We start from the raw sequence: 15,038 nt of genomic DNA on the forward strand, positions 1-15,038 counted from the left end.
TTCGGGATTCAAAGGAATCAAGGTTCTGGGAAAACACAAATAATAATTTATTCATTTTCACATTCTTACGGCACATGGGAACGTTTACAAAATCATCATGATTTCGGATAAATATAGTTAGAGACGTCCGGAGGGTTCCTGTACTCTATTCTCGAGGCGACCGGCGGATACTCCAGCCGTTCTTTCCTACGTAGAATGACCCAGGTTGAACCTCCGTACTCTTCTCTAACGCTAACTACACCTGGAGGGCGACCGGTGGTTATTCCAACCGTTCTCTCCTCTCCATGAGGTATTTCTATATCTACTGGGCGACCGGTGGATAGTCCGACCGTTCTCTCCCAAACGCTTAACCTATACATTCTCAGGCGTCCGGGTGACGTCCCCTGTACTCTGTTCCTGGTTTGGCGTCCGGCGGAATTTCCAGCCGTACTCTCCTCCAAGGAACGACCCAGGGTAGTCCCCGTACTTTCCTGGCTGTATCGGGCGTCCGAGAGCTAGGCTTCGTACTCTCCCTCTCAGTTGGGCGACAGTTGGCTTACCTTGTTCTCTTCCAACCGAGTACAGTAAAGAATGCGAGAATTCGCCGGTCTGACCGCTCCTTATATAACTACGCGTGCTAACGACGCTGTTAATAAACAATCCGTGTCATTAGGCCGGCGGTCCCCGCGGTTTTCGACAGATCTTGGTTAACAGGTGTCCGTTAAGTTTCGTGGTCGTTACACTTTGAATTTCTCGAAGATGCAGAAATCGAATATCCAATCTTAAAAAAGACCATTCGATTTTAAGCAGCAAACTAAAGTCCCGCAGTGTAAATCAATAAACTTTTCTACGATTTGGCGGCGTATCTCAAGTTTCTGGAAGTCTGTTTCAGACACTCGTCAAAACTCGCGAGTTCTTCAGACAGGGCTCCGAGCTAACGATTATCCCGGGCAAACAGAATTGCTGCACGATCTCCGTATCAAAATATATACGTATGTATAATACAGTGTTTGCTGACGAAACATTCAACTTAATGCATGTTTAACAACCGCGTAATCACGTACGTAGGTGTGTAATTAGGTCCACCGGTAATGCAATACCGAACCGAAACGTGTCTTATCGCGAAATCCGGAACAGCGAGTTGCGGATAAGCGAAGTAGTAAAGAAAATCTGTGTAATTAGTACTTTCATGGAAGTCGTTATCAAGAATCAAGTATAATAGTTGGAGCAACAGTATAAAGAATCACGAATGTTAATCCGCAGTGGTTATATGAACATGAACGATTTAACATGTTCTTATTTTTCGTTTCATTATTGTAAAAACCTGAGAGGCATTCGAAATTAGTAATTGTAAGAATTATTAATGAGGATTAGGTATCTGTGCCTGAATCTGTCAAACGAGGCTTCAAAGGCTTTTAAGAGGCTAGGATAATCACGTGACTTTCCTAACAGTTTCCAGTAGACTTTTCACATTTTTTGCTCTATTTTATAGATAATAGTAACAAAAACATGCAAAATACAGGTTTATGGGAATCGACTCTTCTTTCCTTCACTTTCTTCAACCTTTTTTTCGTCACGGTACACTTTTAATAATTTAAAAATTTGGCGGTACACTAACAATATGGTAAATTAGAGGAGTTTTATTTGGTTTGTTAATGTTTGTAATTGTGGTTGTACTTATAATATATGTATTTTGTAAAATTAGCATAGGATAATAATTTTCAATGAAAAATAAAATGAAAATTGCATTACAAAGTAAACAAAATATTTATTCAATGATAAATTACAAATTATATTTAATGCAAAATTTGAGCTCGATGGTTTTTGATAACTTTATTTATATTTTGGCATAAAAATGATAATGCTACTCTCATTTCGTGACCCAGATTTACAAGTCTAGATCTTCTTTTCGTTTTTATGTTGGTCAAAGCCGAAAATCCGAATTCGCCAAATAAATATTTGAAATGAATGTAACGTCAGTTGATAAAGAAATGTAAAACAAATAAATAATTTTCATTTCGGGAGGGGTTTGGCAGAGTGTCGCGGCACAGAGGTGGAGAATCACTGCTACAGGTACACCGATAAGATGATTTTCAAGTCACCAGGTACGTGTTTGAAAAGACGACAGTTAAATCTAGCCTGATCTGGTCATAGTTCTATTGATACTTGAAAATATAAGCGTCATGAAAATGATGAAACATTGACGATACATAATTCTCGAATTCATGTATTTTTATACAACTTAAGAACTATTTTACATAAAACGAGTACTAGAGCAGTCTAGATTTAAGTTTCCCCATTTTAAAAAGGGGGACTTAACGACTCAAAAATTTTCCTATATATGAACAAAAAGTCGATCCCCCTAAACCCATATTTCTGGTCAATTTTGTAAATAACATTATCTTATCGCGCCGCTAGTGGAGTTTATTCTCTCAATAACAAGTTTTCTACAAATCTTTGAACGTTCACGACTTTTCAACAAAGCATTTTCAGATATAAGATTACGTGAACCTCATTAAAACATGGTAAAAATTTGGTTCTGATTTTTCTATAGACCCTGTAGATATTACATGTCCTAAGACTTATGAGCAAACATACGTTGCAGCTCTGAGTTTAGGATGGAACGCGTTGAAAAACGTATAGCATGGAAAGCGGTATACGCGACGCTCTCGTAGAGATATAAAACCGCACGAAATTGTTGCTCCCACAGCGGAAATAGTGTACGCCTCGGTACCGGAATTTGGAGCGTTTTGCGATGTTCATTATTCAGTAGCGGCCGCACTTAAACGAGACCACGTAGCCCGCCGTGATGTATACGTCGCGTTGCAAAGGAAATGCTCGTTTTTTCTATCCCCAATTCTCTCCTGGCTTTCGTGCTTGTAACCGCGCGTGTTATGGCCTCTAATAACTCGCGTTACGTCCGAGCTTTGAACACTCGCGTGTTCGCGCGATTCATTATTCACGTATGATTTCGCGCCAGACGTTTATTTATATAGAATAATTGAAACGAGAATTAGAATACTTAGGAGAAAAGTAAACGGTTTTATTATGAGTTCGGAAAAGCTCTTCTTGATATCCAATAGCGTAGAAACTTCTTTGTATCTTATAAATATCTAAACAAGTAAAGGAAACACTGCAAATGTTTCAATTGCGTATTTAAAAGAGACTTTTTAAGTACAAGTTGGAGGTAATTTGTAAGGAGGATGAAAATGTTTCGCGACACCTTAAAACAATCGCTGGGGACTCGGTGCAATTTAAGAAGAGGGCAATGAAATAATTGAAGAAGTTTGTCGACGGATTCAACTTTCAAAGAACATAATTTAAGATGTACACCTTCTGTATGCAGTGTGGAAGATGGAAAGAAGAATGTTTTTACGAATGAAATTAACATCCACTGCAATCTGGTAAGTTATAAAAAGATATTTGAAAAGATATTTGAAAAGTAGAAATACAAATAGAATCACTTAATGTACGTGTTTATTTGATACACACAGATTTTGCTTTATCACTTCACGATAATAACGAAATGAAACAAGTAATTGATTTCCATAATGGAATTAGCTATTTAAAAAGAGTTACAGAAAATTGCATGTTTACTATCATATCAAAGTGTATTCGTACGTTGAATACACAAATTGAGTAAAATTATTTTTGAATGGAAAAACGTGATGATATGAAAAGAAATTGTGGAAATAAATTTGATGCAGTCTCTTTCAATCTGAACATCAATGTTTCACAAGAGTGGACTCAATAAAATTAACTCGTCGAATTTCAGCCGCAAATAAATTAAGCGCCTATCGAGTACTCTGTATAGCCACTCTTTTAAACATTTTCATAAAATTGCTGACCCGTTTCGTAACAATTGCCACCAACCATTTCCGACGCCACGTTTCTCAAGTGGGGAGCGTTATATGCATTGTCTCATCGAGACTGTTAATTAAATAACGTTTTCGACGCTCGAGAGGAAACTTCCGAACACATCAAGCGAGGCGATTGCGTTCGAACGATGAGTATCGTTGACATAACCATAATCAGTGAACTAAACTAAATTATCGCCCGGGTAAACTATTCGTCGATTTAGAGTGGCTTATCTAGCCTAACTCATCTAACTAGTACTGATTATTTTATAGTATACTTGTCATTATAGAAAGGAAAAACTTTTCTCGAGGAATCTCAGATTTAATAATCAAATTGAAATTTTGATTAGGAATTTAATCTTTACAGAAATTAGAGAAGGAAAATTGTTGAGATAAAAAACTGTATATTAATTGTATGGTTTCATTAACTTCTTCTTTTAGTTCATAAGTTCCTTTACTGTTAAATTTGGAACCTGTGTTTAATAAAACCAATGTTTAATAAAAATATTGATATTTACTGTGAATTTACTCCCTGACTACCGTTCACATTCAATTTCTGTCAAGCACGTATGTAAGAAGGTATGATTTCTCATCACAATAAAACTTTAATCATCTTTTCCACGATTAGTATGCCAAACTAAAGCAATAAAAATTCAACAAGGTTAATCATCTACTGGTTAGAAATTTCAAAGTGTACCCATCAAACAATCTAAAACACAAACAAGGACCTGCGTCAGTTCGCGAGCTGAAATGAAATTGGCTGGTTAGCAGACAGGAGGTAGCCAGACTCCGCGTTCCGCGGGTGTAAACCGCTTGTTTTCAATCAACACTTCACAAGTTATACGCTGACGGGGCGAATGTCTGTGGCAGCGGTCGAAAGCGATCGGAAATCGACGTACGAATCGCACGAGTCTTGATTATTCCGTCGGTTACTTCGCTGAGTTTCCCAATCACTTACCTTACAAATCCGGATTTAATCGTTCCATCAACTTCACGCCTGAGCAATCCCAACCTCGCATTGTCTAAAATGAAACACGCACGAGTCTAATTAACACACTTTATAAAGTATAATAAATCACGCACACCTCTGTACACAATAAATAAAATCATATGCGCTTTGATACACATTTTAAAATACAGTAAGTCGGATCTGGGCAAGTCGATCGCCCACTATTGGTTCCTAGTTCTTCGTGAACGTACCCAGAAGTGGGAGACATGAACAGGCCTGAGGTAGATGGTATACATATGTATGTACTTATATTGTAATCGGGTTGTAGATCACGATACAATTTTGTTACTACACATAAAAGGAATCTCATATTCAGAGTTTTTGCTTATTGCAATCTTGTTTTACAAGACAATAAATGTCACTTTTACTAAAGTCTTATAGTCTGTCTTAAATCAATAATCCTTCTTGCAGACATTTTATTTCAGTTTCGTAAGTTGTTAAGACATAGCTTAACGGGAGTCCGGAGTGCAAGGAGGAGCTGGGTACGCAGAAATAAACGACACGATTTAATTCCAATTAGAATTATAAAAATAAAGATTTCTTTTTCGCGGTCGGTAACCCGGCCGCGTTCAAAAATAATGTACTAAAAAAGGAAAAAAAAGGAACGGTTCGTTGCTGCTAATGCTGCTGATGTGAATGAGTTTTCCTTAATGTCTATTTACTATTAGAAATTCCACTCCTTACTTTAAAGTAACTAATTGCTGGATACCAATATATATCATATATATACCTTCTTTATATTTTTCTTACGATAATAAGTAGATAAGGCTAATCATAATCATGTGTATTCGATCTTGAATGTTGTTGTATAATTAGCTCTTTACCATAGTAATTGCTAAATATACAGGGTGTCCCAGAAAAAGTGTTAGAGCCAGAAACGGGTGATTCTGGAGGTGTTTGTGAACAACAACTTCTCCACTCCGTGGCCAGATTCTTATCAAAATGTCAAGTCGGTACATGCACACGGCACCATGACCGTTGACCGCGGCACAGTCTTTGATCCTTAAGGAAAGTTAAGCACATAGTATCCGCGACTGTTAATAATCGTAGCGTTACAATATATCACAAGTCTTTTGCCCAAATCTGACGCATCAAATGCGCTAGGCATCATAGACGTATTTTCTCTAAATCTCCATCGGCTCCAACACATCCGTACCAAGGATATATACATATATCATATCCGATAATACTTATCAAGGCATTAACAGTATCAAATCGGATAATTTTAGATCTATCGATTTGGCGCGAACATTTTCTCATTGCGGCTTAAAAGATCATTCATGCTACTACATGTTGCATCTATCCTGACAACGTGTTTTACAAGAAAGTGCGTGTAGGAGGAGACTGAAGAAACTCTTATTGTTTAGCTCTCTTTGTATCATCATACTCTGTATCGTGATGGTATTCAACAATTTCAGCAATTTCCTTCAACAGGAGTCATTATTAGTGCATGTCAGTGACAAGATCGCCACCATGGATGATCTCCCAGATTTCGATGCGGAATCAGGTACGCACGTCGAATTATATCCTATCTAATTACTAATTAAGAATAATAGTCAGGATCATAAAAGAATTTAGAAGTGGCATATTGAATATCTTCCAATACCGATGGTTATAGTACAAACTTTCTAACTAACGTTTTATTACGTTCATCTATATTCATAATTAGTGTGAAACCGATTTACTTGAGTTGGATTTCGGTTAGAGACCAGGAACGGATCTCCAAATAAAAAAAGAGGACTCAATGTGAGGTGTCGATATGAAACTAAATCTAATTTCCTTCACGACAAATACATTTAATTTGAATCTTAATCTCCAATTGATTTGACTCTTGTCAGTGTAAGTTTCACGGACTCTACGCGTGTTAATAAGAACTGAAATACATCGACTTTAAAAAATTATTAATACGGGCTGAAGCGTTACATTTAACGTATACCATTTTTTGTGACAACCAACAATGCTAACAACAAGACAAGTAGTCTTCTGGACTTCCAACCGGAAATAGGTATGCACATCTAATTAGCTCTATCAAACTGATTAGGCATCGCATATAAACGTGTCACATTACGTGTGATTAAGAAAATTTCTTCCTATTGCTTTATATCACTTTGAAACGCGCATTCATGGTATAACATGATACAGAATGTAGTCAGACGCATAATGCAAAGATATTATGCAACTGTACTATAGTTAACTATATACAGTATTTGTACGATATTGGAACATAACACGCGTAAATTCTGATTATTGACAGATAAGCCTCTTACGGACAAGAACATTTTCTTTATCGACACATCGGGTATTACGAAAAGAGATTTAGCGCTGAAAAGTCGTCAAGGCTGTGCAGTCGAGTCTGCCGCTAGAAGGAATCCAAATATGACCGTGTACCTGCTGCTCGTCTCCCGTTCGAAAGTTCCGAATCAATCGACGAAGTTCTTTGATCAGCTGGAAAGTTATCCAAATGTTCGAATCAGACTCGTCTATTTAGACAAATACATGGAAAACACGCCGCTGGAAAAGTGGTACAAAAGAGGCGCGTTGAAGGAGAGTCAATGGCCTACGTCGCAGGTACCTAACGCTATGGAAATATGGAGGAATATACTTGGACCTAGATGTCGGTATCACGACATAAGCGCAATCACGGCTTTCCTATTAGAGACGGTATCATGTTCAATATTTGATTGTGAATTGAAGATGACCTTAGTAGGTTTTGTTTAAAATCTTGTTAAGCGATAATGTTCAAGAATCTATTGTTTTCATAATACGAAAATACTTGATTTCAATTGTTTAGAAAAATTAACAAATTTTGCCGGCGCCGAAGACTGGAAAACTATGGCTGCCGGTGCTGTGGGGTTTGACGGCTCGGAGCTGGGTCGACGTATGGCCGATAGCTGTATTCAGGATATAAAGACGAATTTCCGTGGCGATATCTGGGGTAATAATGGCCCTGGAGTAATTACGAGAGAGTTACAAAATCTTTGTTCCACGAAATATGTAAGTCAAATAAGGAAATAATAATGTGTAGAATAAATAAGTTGCACTTGGTAAAATTCGTTTAACTTTCAATAATAATGACTCCATTTTTCGCAACTGAATTTACTTACTTACTGTAGACTCCGATAACACCGAAATAAAATAGAATCTCAGTGTTACTCATTAAATTGGCTGAAAATATGGGTTTACGTCATTCGATTTATTTCTCAGATAATAAAGACAAAATTCGTTGAATATGAAATGCTACATATTATTGATATGACATGTAGAAAGATTGAGTCAACTAATCATCAAGCATTATGCTTGAATCAATAGCAAGATCTCATTTTTTAAATCGTCCTTGATGTTGTTATTGGAAAGAAATGGCAGCAATGTGTACATGCAAAGAACGATTCATACTATCCTCAGATTCGAAAGATGACCACTGTGCGGTGTCATGGTTTTAAAGTTTTTTCCCCGTCGGTCTTTTATCCAATTCATTACGAGAAGTGGAAGATGTACTTTGAGAGCCAAGACAAGAACTCGACGATGGAGTTGGTGAAGAAAGCACGGGCTATTCACGTGTGGAACAAGCTCAGTAGGTACGAAGAAGTTCGCGTGGTCAGCGACGTTCCATACGCGATCGTCGCAAGGAAACATCGTCCGAAAATCTTCAACAATTGTGGAAAAGTATTTTAATTGAGGACATCCTTGACTGCTAACACGTTAGTTGATGTTCATTGGTTATTTATTATCTTTTGAATTACATCGCACGTGAAACTCTTTTTTGTGATAACAATGCAACGTTACACTTTGAACTAGATTTTTTAAACTTTTCTTATGTGTATACAATAACTTGTGTGAATACTCTATGGCTCTATTTGTACGTACGATACGTGCACAATAATATTCGCAAACGGAAATGACCGTGACAAAGAATTGTGTGTGTATGTGTGTTTTTAGTTCACGTTCAAGCTATGCCTACAGATAATTATGTATAAATACATACATAATATAACATATGAAATGTAATGGATAACAACCTTCCATACTTTCTCGGCTCTAAATTCAAATATGAAAAATTAGTTTATTTTGAAGAACGTTTATGTTTTATTGATACTGATTCATCGTTTGATTTCTTCTATATGATTCATTATACACTGTATGATTTCCTATAGCTTTTATCGTACGGTTTTTTATATAACGATATTAATTTGTAACGTTTATCTGATTGTTTGGTAGAGGATAAGCGCAGCACTCCTCACTTAAAGCTGTACGCATATACATTAAAGCATTTGGGATTTTCCAATTATATTTACCATGTTTTCATTTTTAGGTCTCTCAGGGCACTGCGATGTAAACATCGAAACAGAACTGTTCCCCTCTTTTTTTGTTATTCGTTTCGTTAACATTCGCAAGTTTTAATGAATTAATTTAACTCGGCAATGACAGCTATGGGAAATACACAGTACGCGATACTCGGACAGGTTTTCGATCCTAGCTCATTGGATAACGTGTGAAATCGATTCGTACGCGGCTGGTCCCTCCTCTCGGTGGGAATTGGGAACCGGGAAAAAGCTGGGAAAGTTCCGGAAAAATATGAGACACGACACGAGGACCGCTAGCGGGTCTAACGAGGCGCAGGTCGGGCTAATCGTCGATGGCGGCCGTGTCCAATTCTCGGATATTACGGTAGGCAGAAACGAGCTTCGCGCGGCGCTACATCAAACGTAATTTACCGGCGTATATTATGTGGGGCCCTCGTGACGTTAATGGTCCTCGCAGCGGTGAAGTTAATTAAATTTCATTACAAATAATATTACGCGAATATTACGCGAATACACGACGGATATTTTAGGAACCGCGAGCCATGCATGGAATTCGCAATCGCCCTGCGGAACTGAAAATTCTCATGGCGATCCTACCAATTATACGTTCTCTATGCAATTAATTTTATAGTTATTCCGTGTAATATTTTATTCTTAGCGATAATAAGAAAGCAAATTAATTGCATACACAATGATCCTTGTCTAAATTAAAATGTTTAATGATTGTGTACAAATAACAGCTTTCTTACATTTTTAATCCATTAATAACACTGGTAGATAAAATTTCTGTACTTTTGTTCTATTTTACATTGGGCTACAAGTTTTCCATTTATAAATAAATAATTTTGTATAATCAGCTCGTAAAGGAAAGACAACTTTTCCTGCGATTTTACTACTTCCCGGACCTTAGTTTCACAACAATATAATAACTATTTCAATTTAAATTCGAACTACAAATGGAGAAGTAAAACAGATATAAAATTATTTTAAGTTTAGGATCTAATCATCACAAACTTGCCTACTTTTTTACCTTTTCATAAGAAAGACAATTCTGTTTAGAATAATTTTTTTTCGTACAGTACAATTATCTTTATCTGAATCAAAATTTGTTAGACGACTGATACTAATAATGTTTTACAATTTCACGTATTTGTAACAAATTTAGCTACGTAAAAAAGCCACATAGATACCATGTTAACAGGAAAATGTATATCATAATGCTTAGGCAAACTTTTTAATTTACATTTTTCAAATTGCTGATAAAAAAGTCTTATTAAAGTCTGCAGTCGATTTACAACTACTTATATTTTAAGTTCCCGTGAAGGGGTACGTGTAGTCGTCAGTTTACATTCCCGGGGTCGGATTCGCGTCATATTCGTGACAGCCGAGCATAAAGAATGACGGGAGGAAACGAGATAGAAACGGAATCTCGTCTGCGGGCTCGTCACGCACGACGGGAGCCACGAAACCAACCAAAACAGGTTCGGTTTCGTCCAAGTGGAATACGAGGGGGAGACAGACAGCCAAAGACGGAACGTCGGGGTTCGCAGGGATTATTTGCACATCATGGTTGCCGGAGAGCTTTGCCAGAATCTCCGCGATCATACATCGATACATCAATCACGGAATCATAAATCTTTGACTTAACGCGGGGTTTCCTGTCCTTGTGTACATTCCAACGGCAACCGCTTCTCTTTGTACTGATCTTGAAATGATGATTCGATGAGTTAGCTCTTCTGTCTATTCTGACGAGTTGGGTAAAACATTACGTAGGTAGTTTCATGGTAGACACACGAGTGTTGGGAACGATATTTGACTTTGTTTAACAAATGGAGGTTACATAATGCTGACGTAAGATATAACATTATTTGTGATTCACCATGAATTTCATTAAACTGAGCAAATCAGAAATACTATTGAATGTGTTAATTTCGATGGACATTAAATGTATTCACAATTGCGAAGGGATAGGCATTACAATGCAGCATTTTTACTAATAGTTACAAAGTTGCAAGATGATGAAATTTTTTTTTAGATTAATAATTAATAATTTTAGATTAAAATTAGATAAATAATTTATATTATTTTTTGTGGTTCACCATGAATTTCAGCCTAATCTATCTCGTGTTCATAATTTCGAATAAACAGAAATCACAGTGCAGTATTTTGTCTAATGATTGCAACGTAATAAGAATCACCAACTTTCAATCCGCGTCCCTGATATCGTATTTTCCGGTATTTCCAGATAAAGCTGATGGCGAAGCGGATATTAAGAATCGATAGGTGGAACATTGTGCGCAAGGTCACTGGATCGAAAATATCGTCTAGCCTGTCCGTTACGTTGCGTTGGCCCGTAGGTGCTTTTCATACTACATTAGGATTCAATCTTTCCTCGATGGATTTGGAAATGCCGCCGCGATGGTACAGGCGAAATTCGTTCGCGTAGTTGTGCAGTCGTATCTGCCTCCCAGCGTGTCCACCCTCGCGAGTTTTAATACCGTGCTTATGATTTATGTATCAAAAATACATATTGCATCGAGTCCAACCCGTTGTATTAATGTTGACGTTGCTTTTCGGCCATTCGACCGTTTCTCTCTTTCCGACGCCAGGATATTACGCGGAAATATTTTTGCCTCGACGAAATTCGGACGCTAAACATGTTCAAGAACTGTTAATGCGAGGAATATAAAAGTTTATGAAACGGAAATATCGTGTCAGGTTTGAATTTTAGTTACCTGGGATTATCTCTAAAATCTCAAGTAATTTCATAATTGCATAATGTGTGCAATAACATATAAAAGAATAAAAGTATTCTTGCAATTATAATGAAAATTTCAATACACAAGTTTATTACATGTAGGATTATTCGTAATTAAAGTTTAAACAGTATTAGAAGCGCTCCATTTTGAAAAATGACGACGAAAACATAGTGAAAGCTTTAAAAGGGACGTAAACCGGGAAGTAATTTTAAGTAATACACCCTATTCGTCAACCGGTAAATATTCAAGTACAGCACCGACAAACGGCCGAGTGGATGGAGTTGCAAATCACGAATTTGTCATGGTGGAACCGCACTTAAGCGAGTAGTTCCCACTTTCATGAGTCGCGGGGCATTTCCTCTGATAACGGTTTTAAATTTTCGTTAGCGCGCCGCCTAAACGAGGTAAAGTAAGAAAAACGGTCACAACGGCTGTGCCGGAAGAAACAGGCTGCACATCCTCGGTTCCATTCAGCCGGCTGCCGTACATTTATATTGCTCATTCACCAGTCGGATGCTCGGATCTCTTGATCCGCGCCGCGCCGCTAACGTGGAAGAGGATTTTCACGGATGTTACAAATGTTCTTTGAATTTTCTAAAGGTATGCGTATAGCGAACAGATCGCAAAACAGCAGACTGAGTAGCAGGGGAATTGAAATTTGCTCTGCGTTCTATCTTATATTTTCTATCTCCTTCCAATACTTCATTAAATCACTGAACTCTATTATAATTGAAGTGTGAACAGCAGTAAGAAAGAAAAGTAATGATGACGCGTCGAGAGTGAAGGCTGCAAGAAGGGGCATATCATATTTTTTCTTCCTTTTTGTATTATTTATCTTTTGTATTATTATCTTTAATAAAGGATTTTCGGTTTATCGGAACCTCCCTTCGGTACCTATTTTATCATAAAAGTAGATATATTCCAATGTATTCCAAGGTATAATAACTACGATTCTTGTTTTACTTTGTAAAATTCCTTTTATTAAATATCGGTATAGTCTATTGAATAATGATGATCAGAGCACCCTATTTATTTAGATCCACGGTTTTGTCTAATTCGGTAAAGACAGTCTATCTTATCCCGTAGATACGGAGTATAGCCTCTTAATAAAACAATAAAATACAACTAGAAAGAGCCCCATGCTCCATTATATTCCTTTCTTGTCGGCGCATTCTTCACAACCTCCATTCACACTCCATTTATTATACATATGTAGAACATAATACATTGAATATACAAGGTATCTCAGACCACCCGTACACCTCTTCTAAAATCTGGAAAATTTAGTTTTTTGAAAATTTAGTAGAGAATAGGTTTTCAAACTTTCAAAAAATTCAGTTTTGTGTACAGGTGGTCTAGGACACCCTGTATATTTCATATTTTAACTTTATATTGCAAACTCCATTTGGACACCACGTGAACTATTACACAGTAGCAGTAAAGCAGCCTGTGTTTATGCACTCAATACAGAATTCATTCCATTGAATACTAATATAAAATTGTTCTTACATACATCTACTAAAATATCTGGTAAGTACCAGATTTATTTAAAATGCATTATTCACGATATACAAAGGGAACCACCTATTTCATGTCTCAGTCCACTATTCGCATACTAACGACCCTGTAAATTTCCCAGAAGCGCGATCCGATTCCCAGCCAATATTAACAGATAGATATCGCGCATTGGTTCCGAGGACGATGAAGCACGATACAGTTGAAAGTCTGTATCTTGCTTACTGCGAACAAACAGTAATTACGGAGCTCGGGGCACCAGATACAATCTCGAAAGCGCACCGAGTGTGGTCTCCTTTTATTTCTTCAGCGACGACCGACAACCCGTCGCGGGATGGCCCGAACTTCGTCGTTGTACGAGTGTTCGTTTTATATTATTAAGTTTCTAACGTACTGAAAAGAGCCGGCCGAATGTGTTTCAGCTGCTAGGATAACACGGAGCAACGCTAATATTGTCGAGGAGGATCTTGCCAAATCGTCGCAATAAGCGTCCCAGTGGCTTCTTGCGACACACCGCATTCTGATACATTTAGAGCGCGGAGGGCTGCTGTGCAACCTGCTACCTCCCCGTCGGTGATTATCAACCGTTCCTCCTCTCTGGGTTAATCGAGCCGCCGCGACGCGAGAAGAAATTTTGGCTTCATTGCCCGTCGAGAAACTCCTTTTCCTCTATCGCTCGCCTCGCGATAAAACCAACTATTTTCTTCTCGGTTTCGTGACACGGCCTCTTACTCCTTTCTATCCTCTCTTCGTGGCAAGTCGGCGAGAACTTTTTCTAAACTATGGTTGAAAACGCGGCATTAAAGATGTCCGTTGAGACAGACAAATGGATATCCCATATTTTCAAATATAATAATGTCAAGCTCGTGTCAGAATATCGTACGTCAGTGTTTATACACTTGCAACAGTACATGAGAATATACAGGAAAAGTAAGATGAAAAAAATGTACAAAATATCCCAAGTAAAGATTGGATATAGTGTCGGAAAGAATATGCTGCAGGGAGATAACTGTTCGCGTAGCTGCATAACTGTATAACGTCACTTTAAAATAAAATTTAACGGGGTAATAAGTATCGCGTAATACTCTCAGTATGTTAATTTGATAGCTTAAATTCTGGTCTGCGGAGATTTAGGCGAACGTTGAAAGTGGTTCTACAAGCACTTTCGCGGATAGGTGTAAAAGAACTGGTAAAGTAATTCGCAGAGAATTTTTTAGATTAAACTATTCAACTCTACTCGAACAGCCAATTATATTCTTAAACTATTGTTACATTCAAATAATTTCACTTAAGGCTGTATGAACTCTTACATAAAAGCAATGACAAACCGTTCAAATTTCAACAGTTACTATATAGATATTACATTAATAAAACACTGTTCAAAATTTTAGAAATTTTGCGAGCCTATTAAAAAACTTATTGTTTGTTATAGGAAAATAATGACATACGGTGCTTGACTCACAACACACACATTTATTTAATGTTAAACTGAACAAATATAAAGATATAATAATTATAATATAAGACGATGCATTCGGATTACGTTGCTACGGACGGCACCGAACACGAGACAGAAGACCCACGTTCTGATTTTATTCCGCATAGAGGGTGCAGCGAT

At 37.4% G+C, this 15,038-nt stretch overlaps 1 protein-coding gene across 1 annotated transcript; it reads left to right on the forward strand.

The window, feature by feature from the left end:
- Positions 1-6,295: 6,295 nt before the first annotated feature.
- On the forward strand, positions 6,296-8,517 carry LOC108621932 (lactosylceramide 4-alpha-galactosyltransferase-like). Its single transcript, XM_026811108.1, is given in 6 exon segments — positions 6,296-6,352; positions 6,817-6,850; positions 7,100-7,409; positions 7,411-7,469; positions 7,625-7,839; positions 8,248-8,517. Coding segments are annotated over 6 exon segments (945 nt in total).
- The last annotated feature ends 6,521 nt before the right edge of the window (positions 8,518-15,038 follow it).

This window comes from Ceratina calcarata, unplaced genomic scaffold, assembly GCF_001652005.2.
Source record: "Ceratina calcarata isolate Rehan_Ccalc_2016 unplaced genomic scaffold, ASM165200v1 scaffold189, whole genome shotgun sequence".
In the NCBI taxonomy this organism is placed as follows: domain Eukaryota; kingdom Metazoa; phylum Arthropoda; class Insecta; order Hymenoptera; family Apidae; genus Ceratina; species Ceratina calcarata.